The following is a 23,911-nucleotide window of genomic DNA, read 5'->3' on the forward strand; positions in this document are numbered from 1 at the left end:
AACCCACAATTCCTCTATTCGCTCCGACGAAGGGCTAACGCTCGAAACGTCAGCTTTTGTAATCATTACGGTGGCCAATTTACCATTTCAACTTTGTTGATATATCCAAATGATTAATTCCACTACCTTCCAATGAGTGGTACGTTAACAAGTCTCACGGTTAAACCTAAGGTAAGTTTATGCAGTTTTTACACAATTTTGTTTTCAAAAGATGATTTCTTTTGCACTTTTTCAGCCAAACAAAGTGACGTTTAAATAAATAAAGACAAAAAAAATGAGAAAAATGTTATTTCGATCGTGGTTTTGTGAGCAGCGAAGGCAACAAAGTTAATTTTTCAAAAGGATGTGGAGCAACAATTTATCATTAAAGAAAATCGTTTAATACAATACCTCACAGTATGAGGACATGATTTTATCATGCGATGCATAATATCACAATTGTTTTGAGACAACTGATGGGATCATCTTTTGCACTTGAATTTTGGTGACAAGTGTCACCCTTGAACACAATATTAAGACCTCTTGAATTTTTGCTGTTTATTCGTAATTGTTTCTTTAATCTACGATGAACAGAGACTAAAATGGGGCTAAAATTTGAGCCAACCATGGATTTGTATACCTTTATTACGAGCTAATGTAAAATAGTTGTATGAAATATACACATGATGTAAAGCGTGTTAATTCAAATTTAAGGTTCCCAAATTACTCCATTCGTAAACAGGAAGGTCGATCTCATTACTAGTTATGTCAAGCGAAGCCCGCCAGGAGTGTGAATTTGAGCGTGAACTTAAATACGATGCGCCTATTCTGTTCTCCTCCGATCCGGCTCATCATTATTGTACATTTGATCGCTTGCATTGGGATGAATTTTAGTCTAGTAGCTGATGATTAACGTTAAATGTTAAGACAGGATCTTTTTCACGATAATTTATCTCGAGAAGGAATAACACGTATTTTCATGACCTTTCTTATTTTAGAAATACAACTACCGACTGAAGTCTGTCATGTTCACAGACCGAATTCGAAATGTCATTTTTAGTTGCCTTCATTCACATTCCGAAAAAGAAAAAAGATCAGAAGGATAAATGAGGTTAGCCAGTGGCCTATTTCCAATAAATAAATTGGCTTTTCTTTCTATCGATAAACTATTTGGAAAATATAGAACTATGACTGTTTAATCTCGCTGGAAGAACGCATATAATGTAAAGAAACTGGCGAGGTCATGAAACATTTCGCTTTTAGAAAAACAATCTCCTAAACACTCGGAAGTTAACCGCCGTCGCTGCCGTGGCTGCCGTTGTCTTAATCCCAATTTATTGACAGTGGAATTTTCGAGTTTCAAAGACTGGCGGGTTTTCTTAATTTAACAAACATTTAAACGTTTTGTCTCATATTTTTAAAAGATAAGATCTAATTCCTTTCTCGTAAAGCTTTTTGAATTGGACGAGTTCAATATTCATTCGCCTCCAAATTAATGAATTTTCCTCGAACTCCTTCTATGATGCATAAATTTCGTAAAGGTGTCTAAGAAAGTGGAAGACATTTAAAAAAAATATCGTGACTTTTGTCTATCGGTAAATTTTAAACTAAAATGCACTCAATTCTACATTAATATGAAATTCTAAAGCCTGCCAAAAATATCTAACCGGCTTTTGAACTTAACAGTTATTTCTGATTCGATGGTCACTGAGAATAAAACTACTGTCTCTAATGGTGAATGACGCCTTGACAACCGCAGCCTAAGAGAGAAGTCAAAACTCAGACGGAGCAACTGAAATCACCCACTCGCGTAATCTTGATTCTGCCGATTCCTCTTTGGACCTCATATTTGGCGATTCGTTCGTTGAATGTTTGGATAAAAGCCGAAAAAAAAACTTCCTCTTTCCAGTTTCCTGTGTTAACAATTTATTTTCGGAGTTTGCGTTCAGGAAGTTTTTCAACACGGGTGAAAGTTCTCTTAGCCCATGTTCCACAAGCCTTTTTTTCGTCCTCCAATTGTTTGTTTACCAAGTATACTAAGATTGCGTTTCCATCAGTTTCCTTTGCCTCATCGCTTTGCCTCATCGCGCGTGTCATGTTAAACTGATTTGTTCGCATGATGTCCTCGGAGGAAACTATTAAAATTTAATCTGAAATACATTTTTTTACCATATTATTTTTTGCGAGAAATAAATTTGATTTTAGGTAATCGCCGATAGCCAAATTTGAAGTCTGAGCTCAAACTTGTAATAAAACGCTGCTTAGAAACAATGCGACCATACTTAATAAAACTAAAACGTAAACAATGTCTAAACTTTACTAATATTTGCATTTCCTATAGATAGATAGATAGATGGTTTATTGACGAAAAGCATAGCAGCCATAGTTCTAGCTTACGATCACTAATGTACGTAGATATATATAAGTACAATAAGAAAAATATAAAGAAACATACAATAAAAAATATAATTAAAAATATGAATGCAATCGTTTAAATGTATAGATATAACATATGATTACCAGAAACGTTCAGTTGTACACTACTTTATCGTTAAACGAATTATTATCAACATCGAATGTTGGTTGCATCTCGACGACAATCGAACGCATTAAGTTTCAATTTCATCTTCCAAAAAGGGACTTCGTATAAACGCGACCACTTCCAGGGTCAGTTTAGCGGCTGGATATCTCTCCGTTAACAGGCACATTTTTGCCAGTGAATTGACATTTTTTCCCCATGAGCCGATTAACCCAACCTACATGTCTCTTCCTTCAGATAAAGTCCTTTTGAGGCGGAAAAAATAAAAGAAAAATACGACTGGGTCCCACCTTAAGCAGCCAGGACGGCGACACCAAGGAAGACGTCGATTAAAAAATAAATTTCTACTTTTAATTAGAATTTCGAAAATGGCTGCAGGTGTTTATCATTTCTTACGGCGCCAAACCTCAACCGCAGCATAACGTATAGTAGCAGCGCTAAGTTCCAAATGACAATGACAGTAATTTGCCTTTCGCAGACGACGCAAACTTTGGTGATTTCACTTTGATGTTTTGCAAAGGATGGCTAAGAAATGTATAAAGTTTTAAAACGCACGTGCTGAGCTATTGTTCTACCCACTAGATCTTTTATTTTGCCACGTCCTCGTTGCCGTCGCCATCGAGGTTTGCTTAAGGTCCCTTTTATTATTTGAATCGAGAGGAGGCGGACGGTGATGTCATTGTAAAATGTTGTGAGGGATTCACATCCCTTGACGTAAGGATTCAGACATGCAAATGTTAAATTGCAAAAAAATTTTGGTTATTTATAATTAACATTAGTGGGATTGTGCGTTATTTTCATTCATTATAAGAGTACATCGTGTCCGTTGATAGGCTACCTAGTTTATTCAAGTCTACGACCCCGAAAAATAGTTTTACACGGACATGAAGAGTTCACTCGCCCGATACAAAGTTCTTGTCAAGCCGAACAATCCCTTTTCTTTATGATAAACACTGTTTGAAATAACTTTGCTTTCCTACTGCAGGAGGTCATTACAACATAAAAGATTCACTGTTTTTTTTTAATATCAGTTCGTTGCATTGGCTTCCCACCGAAAAAGTGAGTTATCAAAAATTATTTTAAGTTTGCGTACAACCTCGTCGTTGTTCACTTTAGATTTTGTTTGTCACTGTTGGCGATTTCGATAAAGGAGCTAAACAAAGGCTCAAGCTAATAAGTTACTAAGTAATTGAGAGAGGAGTTATAACCACATGTATTCGGTAGAATACAAAAGTTTGGAGATAAATGAAAGAACAATTTTAATGAAGTTATATACCTTTTAGAAGGCTTTGCGCAAAATCGCCAGATTTGTGACTCACTTTTCCATTTTTCTTTTCGTAATTGTTTGAGTGAGTAAACTTAGATACAACAACATCATGATGCCCTAGTTCGACTTATTGCCTTAGTAACCTTCTTCTTGGAAAAGAACGTATTTTAAATAAACAATCCCATCTACAGGTCATTCCAAACATCCACGCAACAAATTTGTCAACATGTCATGATGATGGGTTACTTTTGGCTTCAAGGAGCTTTGACGCGTTTAGTACTATTGACTGTTACCGGCGCTTTGTGGAATCTTCCGTTTGTCAGAGCTGAAACGTGCGATCCCAGTATAGAAAGTAAGTAGTTAAATGTCCTTGTCAAAGAACAAGCAGATGCGAGTGCTTTTCTTGTATGTATATGCATGAATATGTAGATGTACAGGAAGAATAAAATGGCTACCATAAAAAACAGCTCTAAGAAAGAGGATGCAGAGGATGCAGGTATCTTCAAAATGTTTCGCACGAGTAGAGAAGAAAGGAAGAAGATAAAGTTCTAAATGATTCAGCGTTTGTACACAACGTTTCCGGCCTCGGCCTTTTTCAGGTGTAGAATTCAAATTAGAAATAAACAATAAAAAGCTTCATTAAAACGGGGCCAAGAGTATATAAACTACGCTCACTTTGCATCATAAGATAGATTTATCATTCACATCGCTAGATTGGGTAGAAAAAGATTGCGTATTATTAATTTTTCTATTATTATCATTTATTATCGATTTCTCTTGCCCAGTAAGACCCGTTGTGGACATCTCTTCAAGTCCAGAAAGTAACAAATTACCCCTTTTTGCCTCCACAAACTATAGGGGCAATTTTGAAAAGGAAAGGAAAATAGCTGCTATCAAAATAACAAAAAGGTGTTGTTCCTTTGATGTGAAATATATAAGCATCATGCATTACCTTTTTTTAGTGAGAAAAGAAAAGGTACATTTTCTTAATACATGTTTTCAAATTGAGACGTTTTTGTAAACGGGTGCATATCTTTATTATAGTAGGATACATGTATGTACTACATATATATATATATATATATATATAAAATAGATTTACTTATAATTTTTATCATGTCAGAGAGGCTAGAGAAAGAGAACAATGTATTACCGGTTTTTTATTCATTATCAATCTCTCTAACACAGTTAGACCCGATGTCGACATCTCGTCAAGTCCGCCAACAAAATGTGTACCCATTGGTGTTAACGTAATCCTGAGTTGTACAGCGGAGCCCAGAAAAGCAGACTCAATATATCTGGATAGATGGGTCGATTACATCGAGTGGTACGATCCACAAGGTAGACACGTTGGAGCTAAATGCCAACAGCCTTCAGACGCCAATTCTCACAAACAGAAATTAAGCTGCCCATTGGTGCTTAAAAATTTGACAGTTGACAAACTTCGCAACTACACATGCCAAGCTGGTAATGGTTACAAAAAGCACTGCACAAGGAAATCAATATGGATAGGTAGGCAACCTCATCATACCTCTACATAAGAAATCTTGCGATCTATAATGCGAAGGTGGTCGTCGCGCTCCTGCACTTCCTCAGCCTTCTCGTCATCAAATTTCCTCTTTGAGACGATTCTTTCGGATGTCAAACAAGGCTTACCCCCCGACATCGAAAGGAATGGCCAGAAACGAGACAACTAATAGGGTCACATGTATCCAAATACCAAATTTTTGTATCAATTTGCAGATGCCTGAGGTCGTTGAAGGTCTAACGAACCAAAGCGTATTGATCGCTTCCGTTGCTACTTTTAGCTGCACTGCTAAAAGTCTTCGGCGGCTAACCATTCATTGGATAAAGGACATTATTATCCAACTACACTCCGTAGAGTACAAATAAAGCCCAAGAAGAGTGCAAATATCACGCGGTATTTGCACTCCAGACTCCAGAGGACCGGTTAGACAGGTTTTCTCGCATCGCGCGAGCGACGAACTGGATTGAAGTTCCAAAAAAAATTGTGAACAATTCTAATATTTTTTCTGAAGACAAAGAGTCGGAATGGGTGGCAAATGCTGTTGATCTGTTGATTATAGGAGTAGAGATGGAAGATGATGGAAAATATCAGTGCATTGAAAATAATATCTAGGAAAGAAACCAATTAGGGGTGGCTTTCTTAAACATAGGTTAAATTTTTTTAATAAAAGGGAAAAAAATACGGCTCTTTTAAAAAAACGGTTACTGCAAGGAATTGACTTCTAGGAAAATTCGTGAGGACCTTGATTTGAAAATTCTGTTCCGTCTTCTTAACTTCTTCCTTCTTCTTCTGCTTCTTCGTCTTTTACTTTTTCACCTTGATTTTCATCATATTTCTATTATGAACTAATGTTTCGTTGTTATCTTACAGACGTCCAAAAACCTGAGATTATTGAAGGTCCAGAGAGCCAAAGTGTCTCGATCGGTTCCAATGCTACCTTTAGCTGCACTGCTAGGGGCTTCCCAACAATCCATTGGATAAAGGACAATGCTCCTTTACAGTCCAACTCCAGATTAAGTGTTATTCCAGACAACCGAACAAATCGCAGTCAGCTTTTCATAACGAGAGTAGAGATGAAAGATAATGGCAAATATCAGTGCACTGCAAATAATAGCTGTGGAAGAAACCAATCAGGAGTGGCTTTCTTAAAGATAGGTTAGATATTTTTTGATAAAAGGAAAAAGTAAGGATCTTATAGGCGGTTGTTTTAAGGACTTGACTTCTAGAGAAAAATCATAAGGGCTTTGATTTGAAAATCCTGTTGCATCTTCTCCTTGCCTCTTCTGCTTGTTTTTTCTTCACCTCAAATTCCATCACATTGCTATCATCAACTAGTATTCGTTGTTATCTTTCAGGGGTCCAAAAACCTGAGATTGTTAAAGGTCCAGAGAGCCAAAGTGTCTCGATCGGTTCCAACGCTACCTTAAACTGCACTGCTAGGGGCTTACCGAGGCCAACGATCATTTGGATAAAGGACAATGCTTCCTATCCTTTACGGCCCAACTCCAAAGCAAGTATTATTCAAGACAACCGGGAAATTAGCAGTCAGCTTTTGATAACGGGAGTAGAGACGGAAGATTATGGAAAATATCAGTGCATTGCAAATAATAGCTTTGGAAAAAGCCAACCCGAAGTGGCTTTCTTAAAGAAAGGTCAGATATAGCAACTACGCTGCAACACGGTAAACAAAACACATGATTTCGGGTACGGTTTAAAGCGAAAAATTTCCCTTAATAACAACGGTTACACTACTTCTCTACTCGAACTAAAAACCTGCTTTGCTTTCAACCGCGTGCTCAGTCTTTTTTTTTTTTGAACTATCAAGGAAAAAACTAGACCCGAAGATTATGTAACAAGACTTAAATCTGATGATTACGTAACATACTGAATTGCGTGACTCGTGTCACTAGTCTTAAAAGGTCTCTTGTCCAGATATTTTTTGATAAAAGAAAAAAATTGAGGATTTTAAAGGCGGTTAATGCAAGAAATTGACTTCTAGAGAAAAATCGCGAGGGCCGGGATTGAAAATCCTGTTTCATCTTCTGCTTCTTAGTCTTTTTTTTCATCTTAAGTTTCATCTATTACTATTCTTGGGTTTCAGGTGACGTCACAAGCTTTGCTGAAGTTCCGCCATGTTGGTGTCCCTCGGGTGTCAAATTTATGCATAATTAGTCGATTTCTATAGTGAAGCCCTCTCTCTTATCGCCGTATTATTTCGCCAACTACATGAATATCCAGAAAGAAAATAGCGACAAAAGTATCTGGCATTCATCTTAAAATATCCCAGTGCTCTCTGAGAATGCCGAAAGCTTAGAGAGTTGGAAGGAAAGATGTTTACAAAAGATCTCGGTCATCGCGGTTGACCCTGCAAGCGTAACAGCCGAGAAGTTCAGTCCAAAATGCTTGCCTCTTGTGGAAGTGTCGGATTTGCTGAGTTACCTCGTTCTTGAGACCAGCTTCTACACCAAGAAGCAGTTCAAGGCGTTCAAGAGTCTAGAGGCGTTTAATCAAATGGTGTCGGGATTTGTAACCTCAGTTGTAGGCAAAGTAATCGCCGGCAAGTATGTCGTGAGAGCACGAGTTTGGCATTCACAGCATATGAATGATCCTTTTGTGAACATTTGGGTCATTTCCGAAAACAATGGGACTATTTTGTCAGCCCATTGCTTGGGATGCAAAGCTGGACTGGCTGAGTCATGCTCACATATCGCGAGTGTTTTATTTTATATAAGAGCAACTACTCGAATTAACGGCAAGCTCGCTGGGTGTCACGAAAACTCAGACACCGAAAACTCAGATCCCTCGAAGTGTTCTCCAAGCTTCCCAAGTGCTCCATAATTCGATAGTGCATAGCATAAAGCATGAACCAATTGTTTTATAACATAACCGGTGGAATAATGCAACAAATCCCACGCGAAAGACGGACAACAATATCAAGAGTGATTCTTCAGTGAAGCGAATCGTGACGGCGCTGATGCCGAGTCTTCTTTCTCGTTGTTTTTCTCTTTCTGCCTCATTTAAGAACTCTAGCCCAAGGGTCGCAAAATTGTCTTCGTTTTGGGACTGGTGGGCCGAGTCTCTGTTTGTATCCATTATTATCGCGAAATATTTAAGAATTTTAACAGAGCGACAACAAGGATCTGTGCGGCGAAGTACGAAAACGTAAACAAATGTCCCTTTCAGCTCGTCAAAATCACGCCACATTTTAATACTTTGGTGTTGGAGCGAGCGCATTTGATCCAGTTAACTGTGAATGAAAAGCTCAAAATTAACGGGAAAAATGGAGGAAATTTAAGCAAAATGAAGTCTTGTGTCACTCTAAAATGTTTTAATGCTCAACCATCGGACGATTTTGCGAAAAGTGCAACTTGCGGCCTTGTTTTTGCTGCTTCAGTTGGATCAAGACCCAAAACGTCAAAATACACGTGGCATTACCAGGAGTGATCATGAGTCGAGTTTATCTCTTGAATTTTCGAGGGGTCTGAGTTTTCGGGGTCTGAGTTTTCGGGGTCTGAGTTTTCGGGGTCTGAGGTCTGAGTTTTCGCGGTGTGAGTTTTCGTGACACCCCAAGCTTGCTTGCACTCAGGTAAAATGCTTATGGATTTTGCCGACATATGTCAATGAAGTGCCGTATGCGAGGGCTAAAGACATCGATTTCTCATCGGCTAAGAAGCTCAAAGAAAAGCTCGACCAAAAAATCGAGGATCTACAACAGCCGCAAGCCTCGAACCATACAACAACTTCTAGTTCCTCCCGTTCTTCCCTTTGATTTGTAATGATCTTAGGTATAGCGCATTAGATCATATATCCAATGAATTTTGCGCTATAGAAATAATAAAATTATTAAATTATTATACGAAAAAATCCTTAGTCTTTATGCTTTCCACTTTTGCTCGAACAGCCAACAACAATACATAAAACCATCCCTTCTTTCTCACATGAACTCTTCGTTAGATACGGGTTGTTTACGCTCGAGGGACACCAATATGGCGGATAGTAACCGTTGCTAAGGTATTGGTCACGTGGGTGAAACCCAAGGATTATCAACTAATGTTTAGTTGTTATCTTGCAGTGGCCCAAAAACCTGAGATCATTGAAGGTCCAGAGAACCAAAGTGTCTCGATCGGTTCCAACGCTACCTTTAGCTGCACTGCTAGGGGCTTCCCGAGGCCAACGATCCTTTGGAAAAAGGACAATGCATCATATCCTTTACAGTCCAACTCTAAAGCAAGTGTTATTCAAGACAACCAAACGAATCGCAGCCAGCTTTTCATAACGGGGCTAGAGATGGAAGATTATGGCAAATATCAGTGTATTGCAACTAACAGCGTTGGGAGAAGTCAATCAGGAGTAGCTGTATTAAGCAAAGGTGAGATTTTTTTGGAGAAAGATGCAAAAATAAAGATCTTAACGAAGGCTAATGCAAGGAATTGACTTTTGGATCAAAATCTCAAAGGTTTAGAATTAAAATGCCTCTATCTCCTCTGCATTTCTTCCCTAGTCTTCTGCTTTGCCTTCATCTTTTTTTTCAGTCTTTTTAAATTCATTATTCTGAATTATTACACTATACCGCAACAACTTTATTATATTATCATTATTATGTTTTTTTTTTTTATTATTATTATTATCAGTACTCTTCTTATTTCACCGCTTAAATCTAAGACTATGGACTCGAGAGGAATTTATATTTTTTTTTTCATAGTTAATCCAGCACTTATTCCCACAACCTCCAAGAATGGAAAGCCAGAAAATTCAGCATCTCACACTACTACAATCGCTGTATCATGCACTTTGGTAGCTTCACTTATTTGTTTAGTCACTGGGTTTGTGTGGATTCGGCGTAGAAATCGTGATAAAAAGGTAAATAATACGTTACACGACATCCCCGTCCATAATGAAAGGAAAAGAGTTTGATAACAATAATGCTAATAATAATAATAATGATAATAGTAATAATGAAAATAGTGATAATAACAATGATCAAAACTTTGCAAAGTTTTTCTAATCTCTGTATCTCGCCTCACAAATTAACAAAGATCGATGACACGCGAAAAGCGTACCTTCCGTTGAAACTGGTTCATGGCTGGTCAATCCTAATATTCCTTCGTGTGCCAGCATAAGTGAGGTTGTTTATAATGATTTTCGTTAGTTCGGCTAAGGCTTAGAGTAAGGCTAAGTAAAACGCCCATTTCTGTCCCTACTTGTTCTTTTCTCCTCCAAATTATCCTTTCCTCCACTTTGGTCTTATAAACAACTTATGCAGAAGGATTCAGGGGCCCGTGCTCGACCATGCATTTTCATCGAGTTTATGGAGCTGTTCAGCCTGAAAAAGGGCTGTATTTCTTACTTACATACCTTCAATTTGTCAAATTTGAGGGTCATCGTAATGAAAAATGCGTTATCATAATTACCTTTTGTCTTCAATTATAATTCAATGACAGGACAGAAAACGTGCGACAGAGGTGTATTTAGACAAAGGCAAGCACTTGCCAAACGGGATAGAGGACCTTGAAAATGACTGGTCGCCCAATACCCAGACCATCAAGAACCTCGAGGAAAGGCGCCCGTTAGTGTGGGATGGAGTAAGGGAAAGAGGGTCTCCAGACGGAAGTGAGCAGGATGATACGATGCAACAAGTTATAGAAGAAAGAGATCAAGAGAGATTAGATTCGGGTGAGAAGACTGGTACTGACATTTTCACAACTGATAAATGTGTTGACCTGGTTGTCGACGATCAGCGACACATATCGTCTCAAGAGACCGAAGAAGGATGCGAAAACTTGGAAAATCTTGAAGTATTCGATGAAATACTCGGAGAGGGCGAGTTTGGAATCGTCTACAAAGGTCGTTATGGTGGGAAGGACGGAAACATGACAGATGTAGCTGTTAAAAAGCTAAAAGGTATGTACACGACATCAAAATGTCAAATTATTAATTCCTAAGTGCAGTGGTTTACCACTGAATTGATTTTTCGTCCTGGAAACTTTGCACCATCTTACTTTTTCGTCATTTTTCCCTTTGCAGAAAACACCCATTAATTCTGCTTCTGTTCTGAATGCCCTTTGCCGCCTCGCTTTGTTTTCCATATCATTTATTTTACAATAGCCAAGCAATTTAAGAGGTCCTCCTGCTTTTATCTCTGTGCCACTGTAGACCTTAGTGCTATTGCCAAAGAAACCCTGCTTAATGAGATAAGGACCTTGAGGCATGCTGGGAAACATCCTAATATTGTCACTTTGATTGGTACGCGGATAGAGGGAGGTAAGTAACTTTTCGACCATGTAACGCATTAGAGATAGCCAGGTTCACCAATAAGGTAACGTTTTATCCAAGTGTAAGATCAGTTTGAACGGTGCATGTGTTGATGTTAAGATTAAAGAAAAATTAGTAGACTTAGTGCTCTATACATTATAGACTTAGTGTTTTATCCACTCTATCTTAGTGCTCCATTAGTACCTCCCGAAAAACAGTCAAGTGCTCTATCCATTGAGGGTTAGCTCAATGGATAGAGCACTGGATTGCTGTGCGGGAGGTCGAGGGGTCGAGCCCTGGGCGGACCAACACTTAAGGTCCTAAAATAATTGAGAAGAATATGCTACCCTTCTATCAAGAAATAGTTAGATATTCTAGTCTTATCGGATAGGGACGAATAAAATGGAGGTCCAGTCTCCCGCAGGGTTAGGGGTAGGAGACGTTAATTTCCCACGCACGAGATTACTGTGTGATGGATGTCCTCCCCTGGGGTGGGATGGGTGGGTTATAAGGTGAGATCGTTACATGGACTAAAGCGGCTGCCAGAGGCGCCTGATAATGCTGACTTTCAATCTCAACCTTATCAGGAATGGGTGGGAATTGGCCCGGAAAAACCCCCATGGGGAGTGGTCAACTAATGTATGTATGTATGTATGTATGTATGTATGTATGTATGTATGTATGTATGTATGTATGTAAGTGTTAGCCAAAAAATCTGTGCTTCTTGATCAGAAACCATTTGATGCTAGGCTAACCGCTGGTTTTTCTTGGTTTTTTTGGCACCAACTTAACTTATTTGTACCGACGAAACCACCTTTTGATCAAATCCAGGGGCAAATATTGTTCAAATATTGTCAAATATTGGCAAATATTGTCTTTCTCTTGTTAACTTTTCTGCTGGTGTTTGCTCTTCTTTCACTAGGAAACGTTCTTGTGGTCACTGAATTGATTCATGGTGGCAGTCTGGAAAATATTTTAAAGGCCAAGAGGGCTCCACGGGAAAACAACAATTATCATAACGTCTGCTGTAAGCTTAATGACCGGCAGCTGGTTACGATTGCATTTCAGATTGCCGCAGGAATGCAGCACTTAGAGGAGAGAAAGGTAAGACCCGTTGACAGTGCGTAGAAATGTTAAGGTAACTTTGTTTACCTTCCATAACAGATGACTGCTCTCAAGTGATTATAAACAGCTCTAAATATAACGCTGGCAGCTCGAAGTTATGAAGGACACGTTGAGGGTCTTTTGCACTTTGGTATAAGCCACCACTTAGTCATTCGTGAGTGTCTGCTAAGCTAAAGATTTATAAATTGTCTTCTCTCACAGTTCGTTCATCGCGATCTGGCAGCGAGGAATATTTTAGTTGATGCCAACTTGGTGGCTAAAGTGGGAGATTTTGGATTGGCCAGAGACATATCTGATGCTGGTATATACACCATAACCTCCAACGTAAGTATGCTTTGCAATCACTTTCAACGACCAAGCAAAAACTCAACAAACTGAAATGCAAATTGATGGTCTTCCGTAGTATAATCGAACACATTGAATTAATTCCCTCCCAAAGAGCTGTGTATTACGTTTACTTTATTAATTATGGTTAATATTTGTCCAGATAATAATGACAACAATAATGATGATAACTATAATAATGGTCAGGATAACCACCCCCTTGGATTTTCTAGAAAAATTCACTGCCTGACTAGTGAATTCCACGTTAAATTTCACGCGAAAAACCGATATCGCACGAATCGCGAAGCGATGAGGGCGATATCGATTTTTCAAGTGAAATTTAACGTGGAATTCACGAGTCAGGTAGTGAATTTTTCTTGAATCGCATAACTGGAAAAAAAAAATAATAAAAATAAGAAAACAAGAAATTAAAAGGGCAATGTTATTGTCTGTTTTTATTCCGTACGCGCGCCCTTAAGAAAGCCATTTTAAAGTCAACTGTCAGAACTGTCATTTTTAAGGGAATGGAAAGCAGGGTAAGTCGCACACGTTTGAACCGTCGACAATTTTAATTGTACCTCATGAATTTTTCTTGAATCACATAGCTAAAGCAACCAAATCACTGGGCGAAACCAGATGTTTTGTATTTTTGTGCGCCACGACAGTGCGCAAACAATGGAAACCCTTTCAAAGTCAGGTGTCAATATCTAGCGAATAGAGGGAAGAAGATATTTTTAGAATGAAAACAACTTTTATTTCAAACTCGTGGAGAAAGCGGTGCCTCACATTTACAATCTTCAGCAAAAAAACTAAAAGTACATAATACGGAGTTATTTAAGACAGAGATTTGCCTGCTACCACTCAACTTGGCAAAATGTGGCGCCGACAATCAACAACTGAATGGTCAAATCCTCAAGCGAAATGAAAATTTCAAGCGTTCCGGTATCAAAGCAAGATCTACAAATAACCGGTGAGTGCTTTACAGTTGTAACAAAAAGTGTATTCAAAATATAATGATTCAGACTAGAATTTCTCGGTAAACTCTGGCGAAAAACAGTTCAGTTAAAAGTCACAATTTTAAATGTTTTTCTTTCATCGCAAGGAGTCGCTCGTTGGTGTCAATGCTGGACTGAAAGTTTATGGAAATATTTACTGGAGAATTATTAAAAGTTACTCCAGTAAACATTCCGCCAACTGCTCCTGCCATCAGGTAACTAGAACGACTGGCATTGCTGTCAAGGTCACTAGTAGCTGCTGTGTTGCTTGGCGTGGCTGAGGTATTGAGAACAATCTCCCGTAAAGCATGACTTGAATAGCCGTTGGTAGTTGTCGCGCTTGGCGTGGGTTGAAACCGGCCAACTTATTCGACATTCGCCGCTGTTTTTCCAGAGGATTATGGCTGTAGCTGGATATAGATTCCGGATTGGAGTGGCCAGTGAGCTCTGATATCTCCACTGGGTCGAAATCAACACTGAGCGCTTGGATGACAGTTCTTCGACCACTCGAATTTGTGAATTTGCCATCTAGTGTTTTTTGAAACCATGTCGTATCTAAAAGAGGCCAGTTCGTCGTCTGCATAGGCTACAATGGTTTGGATTTCGGGAAAAGATGCTTGACCGTTTTCGGCATTGATACCTGTTTTGGTTTTCTTTCGTAACGCTTGTTTGGTTTTCCTCGGCGAGAACTGTCGTTTGGCTTTCTTCCCTCGTCTCTGGCATTTTGATTTTTTTCTATGCGGTTTCTCGTACTTGTGAGCGTGAGTGGTTTCTTCCAATTTTCTAAAAATTTCAGTTTCAAATCAAAATTTGGAAGGCATTCGTTTTCTATAAATTTGTTCATATTTGTTCATATTTTCATAGCACTAGTTGTATTTACGTTTTTACGTTCGTAACAATAATTTTTGCTCGCGACTGACGTCAGCGATATCGCTTTATGCATTAGTGCGATTCCACGCTAAATACCCTCTCTTCCGGTTGACGTATTGACCAATCAGAGCGCGTGTTTACTTTAAGCTATGCGATTGTACTGATAATCAAAAATAATTAGAAAATGTTATAAATCTTAACGTTGAAAAAGAAATCGCATACACGTACTGAATGCATCATTCCGTTGCATGAGTCAGCCTCTTCCCATCCTGAAAGGACCTTGACTCTACTGCAAACAGGACCTTGCTCACATGAATCTGTCTTTTCAACAGGGCAAGGTTCCGTGGAGATGGTCGTCTTTAGAATCTCTCCGAGATCTGCATTTTACATCTATGAGCGATGTGTAAGTTCATTTCATATTTTAATACTGTCAGATAGCTTTCTCTTGACTTAAAGCCGGAGGTGTTACTCAGCAGAAAGGATCTCCAAAAACGTCATCTGCCTGCCGGCTCCGCTATTTTCCTCAAAGCATTACTATGGTTACATCTGGGCTTCATTTTACGTTGTTCGCTCGTCTCCATGTACATATACGGTGTATGTTTACCTAATTGCAATTATGGACACACCATCAAAACTTAGCATGACTTAAGTAATTACTTCTTTCAAATTGACAATCTTATGCTCTTATTTTGTTGGTTGAAATTTATATCAGAGGCGAGGTCCGACAGGAAAGACTCAGCAAAATCTTAAGCGATGCAAATATTCATTGAACCTTAAAGAATACGACAAGACTTGATCTTTAATCAAGTCAGTGCTAATCCTCTGTGCGAGAAGGTCATCAGCTTCCTTTCCTAACTCATTAAAGTTATTAAAGCATTGATGCTTATTTGCAGGTGGTCATTTGGTATTGTCTTATGGGAAATTGCCACTTACGGTAAGTGTCGTGGGGATATTATGTGTGACACCCTATGAACTGGAAGTCATGTTCTCGCCTTCCAATCCATAAAGCAGCCCAAAGTTAGGAAGGCTGCCCTGTTAAGCTAACTATATAGACACGAGGATCTTAATTTAGAAAAATGCGTATTACCAGTCAGACGAAATGAAACTACATCTTTTTTGTCCCCGAGCTGCGCTTAATTTTGTATTTGTATTTTTTTCCATAAGTTTTCTGCTGAAATACTCATTGTCTTAGATCCTTGTCTCTACAACCGAATTATTTAAATCATGATGATCTTCTTTCAACCAAACAGGTGAGTTGCCATACCCTGACATCTCATCACCAATTGCCTTAGTGAGTCGATTGGCTACAGGATACCGGATGCCTCGTCCCGACCAATGCTCGGAAGAACTGTAAGCTTTAAAGTACTGCATGATGCCGATAGAAAATGAATTGAATGATTGATAATTTTGTAGAAGACTTCAAACAATGAAACGTTAACTCGCCCTATTTCAAAAATAATTGAAAAGCGTTTTACTCTTCGAGGCAAGTCTTGCAAGATCCTTTGACACACACTTCCTCTCGTTGAAAATCGAAACGATGCAGGGAATGAGTCGTCATGATTTAAAAATCGTTTGCATATCAAATGTCACACTCAGCAAATCAGTGATCTTTCCAATGATCATTGTCATGAGTTCAAAATCCCCCTTTGTACCTCTTTCCACGTTTGATACGGTCGATCCAGATGTTGACATTGTCAGCTTCAAGAAAACGTTAACTAATACTGCATTAAATTTTTAGATATGAGCTAATGAGTTCTTGTTGGAAAGAAAATCCTATGATGAGACCAGCCTTTTCACAGATCGCCCAACAGCTGAAGAATTTTTTGCGAGAAGTGAAGGTAATTAATGGTTGCATTTACAGGATTTCCATTTCTTCCCTTCAGTATCGCCTTTCTTTAAACCTTATCTGTCCTCTTCTGCCTCCTTCAATTTTATTTTGATCGATGATTCAATATACCCTTTCATGGACGCCTCTGTCACCCTGTCAGTCCTTCTGGGAAATTTCCAACTCCCGCCATGAATACATTCATCCTTTTGGAAACACAGTCATCCATCCACTTGCTTGTCTGTCCGTCCTTCTGTCGACATCTGTAGGACTGTTCTTTCTTGTGCTTGTTCCTAACTTCATTCATTACTTTTGTTTGATTCATGTAAGGCCATTGTTTCTTTCCTTATTAATTTTTTTTGTGATGGAATTATCAATGGCTGACTCTTATTTCCAATGATTTACTTCAGAGGACATATACAAATATCACAGAGGAAAACGATGGAAAGGCTTGATGACGCCTGATGCTAGAGCAAAACCCTCATTTTATTTGATTAGGAATAGGAAGAAAATCGCGATATATCGAATACGTGCATGCATATAGGTATAAGGCCTAACGTATAATAATGATAATAATGATAATAACAATAATCATGGTTTATTAACTGATCCATTAGATGGCGCTTCTCTGTTAAAATACATCAATTACAATTAAAATAAATCAGATTAAGTTATTCACAAATTACGCAATATGCAATTAAAAGTAGAAGTAGAATTAACAGAATAGTAATTACAGTAAAACTAACTAATCACTCTGTACTCTATTACATAAAAAAATTCCTTGAAAGTCTTAAAAAGTTTCTGTAATCTTTACAGTTTCTAATAGATTCTGATAAATTGTTAAGTGCTGTTTTCGATTGGGACCACTAATCGTATTTGACCCAGGTGCCGACCACGCTCAAAAGAATTAGATTCAATTTGTTTCCTTTTGAGAGAAGGTTCCACACGTTTTCTTCACAATAGGTAGTGGAAATCGCAGTAAAGAATAGACGGTCCACCCTGTCTTACTTTCGACGCTGAATTAGTAAAGAAAAAAAGTTGCTATCACGTAAATAGACTGGCTTAGCGTGGATTGGCTTTGCTAAGAAAAATCTAAGCACTCATCTAGCCTGGCTTTTTAGCAACTCCTCCTTAATAATTTTCTTCGCTCGCACGAAAACTACACTTCTATCCTGCTCAAGCCGCTTCCTGCGTGCTTTATAACAGAATAGAGTACAGTCCATGCTTCTTTATTTATTAAATAAAAGATAGAACTTTTGAAAGACCATGACTTGCAAATGAAACCTTGACTTCAAATCAGAGCTACAGAGAGTCAGAAGCGAGGAAACACAACCACTTACGAGAGAAGTGTGTGACACTCGACAGAAGAAAGAAATAATCTTCAGCATGTAACATCGTAACAAATATATTACTCTCAACAACTTTCCCAAGTAATGATTATTATATCAACACGTAAATGAAGCTAAGGGAAAAAAAAAAGAAAAACCATTTGATCATATCACAGCCAGAATAACAATAAAACTCAACTTTATTCGCGGTTGGCAAGTGTTTAAGTTTATTTACGTTATTCAAACGCCTATCTTCAAAATATTATTCATTAAATACAAGCTATTTACACGATCATAATTAGAGAATATCTGTCATATATTTAACATATGTGTATAAAAAAATAATAAAAGGACCCACAAAACGAGAAGATAAACGCAATAACTAACACTACAATTCAGGCATTTCTTTGGTCAACAGCCTGGGTGCCAGGCCCTCATGATTAGCGCTGTAGGAAGAGGTTTGCCGAGGGTCTGGCACTAATTGTGAGTGTGAGACCCCAGCAAACTTGTCACCGGCTCACGTTGCCCAGGTCTCCATATTTTCCCGAGGACGAAGAGACACTTGCACCGAAGCGCTTATAATGAGGGCCAACTCACAAGTTAATTAGTCAAATCATTAACATGTCCTCTGGGAAAGGCTTGCTCAGCCTCATCACTACGCAACAAAAGCATCAATCACTACGAAAATCATCAATCACTACAAGCTCGGATGGGCCATTATTGCGACAAACAAAAGAAACATAATTGTTTCATGTTGATGTTTTATGTCCTTTTCAATAAAATAGATAAAATGTTTTGTACGTGAATTGCACTGCCGTTTGTGACTTCTCAATTTTTTTCAATTCTTGTTGAATTTTGATCAAATACATAAGTTAAGTTAAATACCATAAGTTAAATTTTCTGAAACTGAACCCATCAACGTTTTTCTTTGGTGTCCAAATGCGATGACTTTTGATCTTTTATCAGTTAGGAACACAACCTTTCCGGCTTTGTTTGAACGGGTTCAAACAAAGCCGTCGCTGAAAGCTGTTGAGGCGCTCTACCGAGTCCTAAATATCTTTAAGAGACTAGAAACCAAAGTTTCGGGCCAAGATTTGACGGTATGGGCTGATGGTTACCGAAATACTCCAAGAAGTCTTAGTGTCAAAAGCTGTTATTCAAGCTCATCACGGAATCGCGCCCATTGAAAATCGTCGCCCGGGAAAAGGGGTGGTATCCATGCTTTGCAGGCGGAATGTCGTTGCAAAAGCTCACCGCCAGCTTCGGTCTCTTAAGATCTGAATTGACAAATTACCTAGAGGGAATTGTAAAATTTCGCTTTGCGTCCGTTCAGAGACAATGGAGATACAATTGAAGCAATTAGTATTGTTTGAAGGTGATGAAACGAAGTGTTGTTATAGTGAAGCTGAGTTGGAACTGAGCGTGTACATACTTGGAGCAGAAATTTACAACGTATACTTAGGCTTTTCGAAAAGTAAATAGACTTTCCCGAGGTGTTAAGTGAAACTGACAGCAATAACGGGCTAAAAAGGAATATTTCTGTAATGTTATTTTGCTTTGATGGCGAAATTGATGGTCGAACCTCGTAAATCTGCCGCATTTCTGTCTTAACGTATTTATTCGTGTATGAGCCGAACTCAGCCAGAAGCCGAGACCCTAAAGATCAAGAGAACCTCTTTAATGGAGAGCTCAAGATGTCAGCGAAAGGCACAACGATGGGCCGTTACACTCCGAAATATCCGCGATCCGCGGCTGGATGAGAGATTACTTGACTAGTTTACAGGGCAGGGAAGCCAAGGTAAGTTTTCTTGTTACTTGTCGCAAATTTCAACACCGTAATATGTGACGAGTTTGTTTACCAATCGTGGGAATGGGCAATTCTGGTTGGTCTGTTTCGACATTGTTAAGACACTTCCGCGAGATCTACACCTGCAGAATTTCTAACACTCTAGACGGCACTGGAGATGAAGCAATCTACTCGGAAGAAACAGCAGAACTAGCGGACGAGGAGGAGATGGACGACGAATTCGACGCCGACACCAAGGGCATATGGTATTTCGAGGACTGGACTGGACTGGACTGGACTGGACTGGACTTGACTGGACTGGACTAGTAAAACGAGGACTAGTAAAGCGCGGACTAGTAAAAGGCGGACTAGTAAAACGCAGAGTAGTAAAGTGCGGACTAGTAAAACGCGGACTAGTAAAACGCGGATTAGTAAAACGCTGACTAGTAAAACGCGGACTAGTAAAACGTAGACTAGTAAAACGCTGACTAGTAAAACGCGGACAAGTAAAACGCTGACTACGAAAACGCGGACTTAACAACAACAACAACAACAACAAACAATTTCATACGAAGGCGATCACAAGAATTAATGGCGAGCCAATTCAGTGAGTGACAATCCCTGTTTGACCTTTAAGCTACAAATGGGTTTGACATGCGCCAGATGCAAACGATTTTAAAAGTTTAGGCTAACAAAGAAAGAATTTTATTCAGCAGCAGTTCAAAATCTTAAAATACACTATCGTCGTAAATTTCTCATCTGGAAACTCGATTTTTCTCTTATATTTAAAATTGTTTATGTCTTCGTAAATTTCACGCCAGAAACGCAGGAATTCGATGAATAAAAGTCGCATTGAATCTCCTTGTGTCTAGGTAGAAAGAGTCTCACTGACTTCAGCTTTTTGGTGGAAGAAACACCGATTTACATACGCCATTACAGAAAAAAAACAAGCAGACTGACAACTCCAAAACAGCTATTTGCATTCACCTACAGTTTGACTTTCTGTGACATTTTAAAACGGAACAGAGGTAAATCTTCGAAGATTAATCGTTGTTGGAAATAAAAAAATACTTTCCGAAATATCTCTGTTTTTCTCTTTACGAGAAAATCGTCGCATGATCAGTTAACTTGTGTGTATTTGTCACACCAGTACTGCTGTTTCTTCAAAAGCGTATGCTTCTTTCCTCTTTAATTGACAGGTGTCACATCGTGATAGTTACTTTTCAAAAAAATGTTTGAAAATTTGTTCGAAAGCCTTTTAACTACCTTTACGAATAAAAATGTTTCGGCGAAAGTTTTCTCTTTTATTTGAAGAACCTGAATGATTTAGGGTTACAACTACGATTTTAATTACGGGAATATCCTCCTTGAACTTAACAACTTGATAGGGAGTGAGTTATAAAGAAAACAAATGTTATTCAAATTAAAGAGAAAGCTTTCGCCGAAACATTTTTATTTGTAAAGGTAGTTAAAAGGCTTCCGAACAAATTTTGAACATTTGACAGATATTCTCTAATTCTAACTATTTCCTGTACACAGCAGGAAATACTTACGCTTACGGACAAAGAAACTTGCATTTATTCATAGACAGTTGTTTCGGAGAGGCCCTTAGACTTGTGAGAACTAACTCCTCAGCTAAAATCCTTCAAAAGAGTTCTTCGAAAATTTCTATTTGATATATTAGAAAAGGAGGATGAGTATATTGAAATCCTCATGATTGTTAATAAAGTGGTTCATAAATATGTTACGTCTGTTTTTTTTTCTCCTCCTTGCCTTTCTAGGAAATATCTCTCGGTCCAGCTCTACCGTGTAGTTATTTTCACGGATATTGCGATCTTCAGGTAATTAGAGCAGACGTTGAAACATAAACTAAAGCTACACAACAACACCAACCGTGCTCAGTCAAGAGCGATCAAGCAATCCAGGTAGATTCTCGAAGCATTTTTGTTTTCTCTTTAATAACACCCGTGGGAATATAGCCGGCGACAAATTGAGGTGGAGTTATTAGTTATCAAGTGACAGATCGGTGTATTTTTAACGGGTTGTCACCGGTTGAACGCTTCTGGTACAAAAGAGAATGAAGCCCCTCTTTTCGCTCGATTCGCTCTCGTGAAGGTAGGTAATTTAGGGTAATCCATATGGGTAGTCAATTTAGGTAGTCCATATGGGTAGTCCATTTAGGTAGTCCATATGGGTAGTTCATCGAGGGTAGTCCGTCAGCGAAATGTACCCACCCCCCAAGAACGAATGTCGCGCTCCACGTTTAGTAAAAGCGCGCATTGTTTGAAAATACCCTTCGAGAATAGTGGAAACCTGTATGAGGGTTTTGAAAAACGTATCTCTGGAGTTATTACTTCAGGAGAGAAGTATAGTTTGAAACAAAGAAAATAGCGCGCGCACAGAAGAAAATATTGCCTTTTGTAAACACAATCTCATCCGGCTTTGCCAAACCTCAAGAACATACAGATGGAGAATTATGACACCTCAAAACTGACCCGTATTATCACATCGCAAAGGAAAGTCATCAAAAGATATCCTAATAAGAGCTAAACTTTGAGGGTAGAAGATTTAAAAGCGCTAGCGAATGGTAGGAGATGCACAGGGAGTGTTGCAAATCTGCGAGCCAGCGAGCCATGCGAGTCAAGGGGCGAGCAAAGCGAGTCAGGCGAGCCATGCGAGTCAGGCGAGTCATGCGAGCCACAGTCAAAATGTTAAGAATTTTTATTTGTTACATTTATATTCGCATGAGAACATGAACAAAAGCAATGGAACAAGATAACTCTGATTCACTAAAGAGCGAAGCTGTTAAAATTACGCGATTTACTCACCATTCTTGACGCCAAAACACGGAGTTGTCCTGGAAGTACTGTTCTATTTTCTCTTCAGTGATTTTCCACGTGGATATCAATGAATGACAGGAGTCAATGGATTACCACTCAACGACCCATTCGAGTAGCGGAAGGGGATGGAGCCGTAAGTTTTCCTCAGAAAACTTTCTTACTTAAGTCTTGAACCTTAATTAATTTTTGTCGCATTGCTTTTATTTTTCGCGAATCCTGAGAGATTTGAATGGATAAAATTCTCTCTAAATAACAAAAATATGAAAAGAAGAAAAAAATTCGTCCAACTCAGGACGGTCATTACTATGACGCAAGACTTGGCACGACGTACAGATGTTCAGAGCATATTTCATATTTGACGCACCAGCAATAGTTCTGGCAACCGAAGCGAGATTAGAATTTTTTCTGGCGTGTTGCCTCACGTAAGGTAGAGGTTTTCATGGATCAAGTGACTCTTTTCATTGCTCTAATTAAACTGTCCTTCATTCGATGATCAAGATAGAAGATTTACCACAGAACACTGGCGATTATTTAATTTTCCTTCACTGAGGAAAGTAGGTTTACAACACGATTGATAAATGCCCTTGCACTAGTAACGCTATGTAACGCAACACATTAAACACATCAATGGGCCTTTTCGCTTCATAAAAGGGTCTTAAACACTTTCACTTAAAGTGCATAAAACATTAGTATGGTTGGAGTGCGTTTGAGCATGTTTGGTCAGAGCTGTTGAAGAAGGATCAAAGTGGCCATACAAATCTTTGAAAGGCTTCAAACTACGACTTACAACGAATTTGACTTGCTCGAAAACCGGTCTCAAATTACATGCTAAAATACAATGCTTGCGTCTGTCCTTGAGAACGATATAATACTTGAGAAATACGCACGAAAAATATTTCTACGCGTTTAGAATATATCAAATTATATTTACTTATAGTGAGAGGAAAAAGAAATGGCCTAACTTTTACGGAATATTCAGTCAAACTCCACACATTTTTACCGCTTTTACCGCCATATTGAAAATAACTCTACCACAATGCAATGCAATCGGAGTGCGCACACCTCCTGGTAGTATACTGAGGAAAAGGGAAGGGACTCAGAAGTTGTGTAGCGTCTCAACTATGGAACTTCAAACGAAGTAAAACATGTTTATATCACGAAGATTATGATCAGTTCGCGAGTAGCGAAACCAGAGTGATATCGCCGAGTGATTTCTTCAAGGGATTTTTGCCAAGTGTTTTCCACGGATATTA

At 38.7% G+C, this 23,911-nt stretch overlaps 1 protein-coding gene and 1 long non-coding RNA gene across 5 annotated transcripts in view; one reads left to right on the top strand and one right to left on the bottom strand.

Moving 5' to 3' along the window:
- The window catches only part of LOC148740922 (uncharacterized), a 178,860-nt gene that overhangs the window by 66,371 nt on the left and 88,578 nt on the right, over positions 1 to 23,911 (bottom strand). The gene's annotated exons all lie outside the window — the stretch shown is intronic.
- Positions 6 to 18,838, top strand: LOC148740928 (fibroblast growth factor receptor 4-like). Of its 4 annotated transcripts, none has more exons than XM_088754208.1 (17): positions 6 to 171; positions 978 to 1,090; positions 3,977 to 4,137; positions 4,974 to 5,297; positions 6,184 to 6,468; positions 6,669 to 6,965; positions 9,386 to 9,682; positions 10,016 to 10,173; positions 10,755 to 11,214; positions 11,467 to 11,574; positions 12,488 to 12,669; positions 12,892 to 13,014; positions 15,212 to 15,282; positions 15,773 to 15,813; positions 16,130 to 16,229; positions 16,618 to 16,717; positions 17,115 to 18,838. In XM_088754208.1, exons 2-17 carry the CDS (start codon positions 1,086 to 1,088, stop codon positions 17,157 to 17,159), a joined length of 2,757 nt encoding a protein of 918 aa, XP_088610334.1. In that variant the 5' UTR covers positions 6 to 171; positions 978 to 1,085; the 3' UTR covers positions 17,160 to 18,838. The 4 variants fall into 4 exon arrangements, with proteins under 4 accessions (XP_088610334.1, XP_088610348.1, XP_088610354.1 ...); XM_088754222.1 differs by lacking the exon at positions 978 to 1,090 and adding an exon at positions 3,504 to 3,577; XM_088754228.1 differs by lacking the exon at positions 6,669 to 6,965.

This window comes from Stylophora pistillata, chromosome 1 (genome assembly GCF_964205215.1).
Source record: "Stylophora pistillata chromosome 1, jaStyPist1.2, whole genome shotgun sequence".
Taxonomy (NCBI): Eukaryota; Metazoa; Cnidaria; class Anthozoa; order Scleractinia; family Pocilloporidae; genus Stylophora; species Stylophora pistillata.

Coding starts and splice junctions, on each gene's coding strand:
- LOC148740928 (XM_088754208.1), top strand. Junction 9,683..10,015: donor AGTAGCTGTATTAAGCAAAG/GTGAGATTTTTT, acceptor TTTTTTTCATAG/TTAATCCAGCACTTATTCCC. Junction 15,814..16,129: donor ATGGGAAATTGCCACTTACG/GTAAGTGTCGTG, acceptor TCAACCAAACAG/GTGAGTTGCCATACCCTGAC.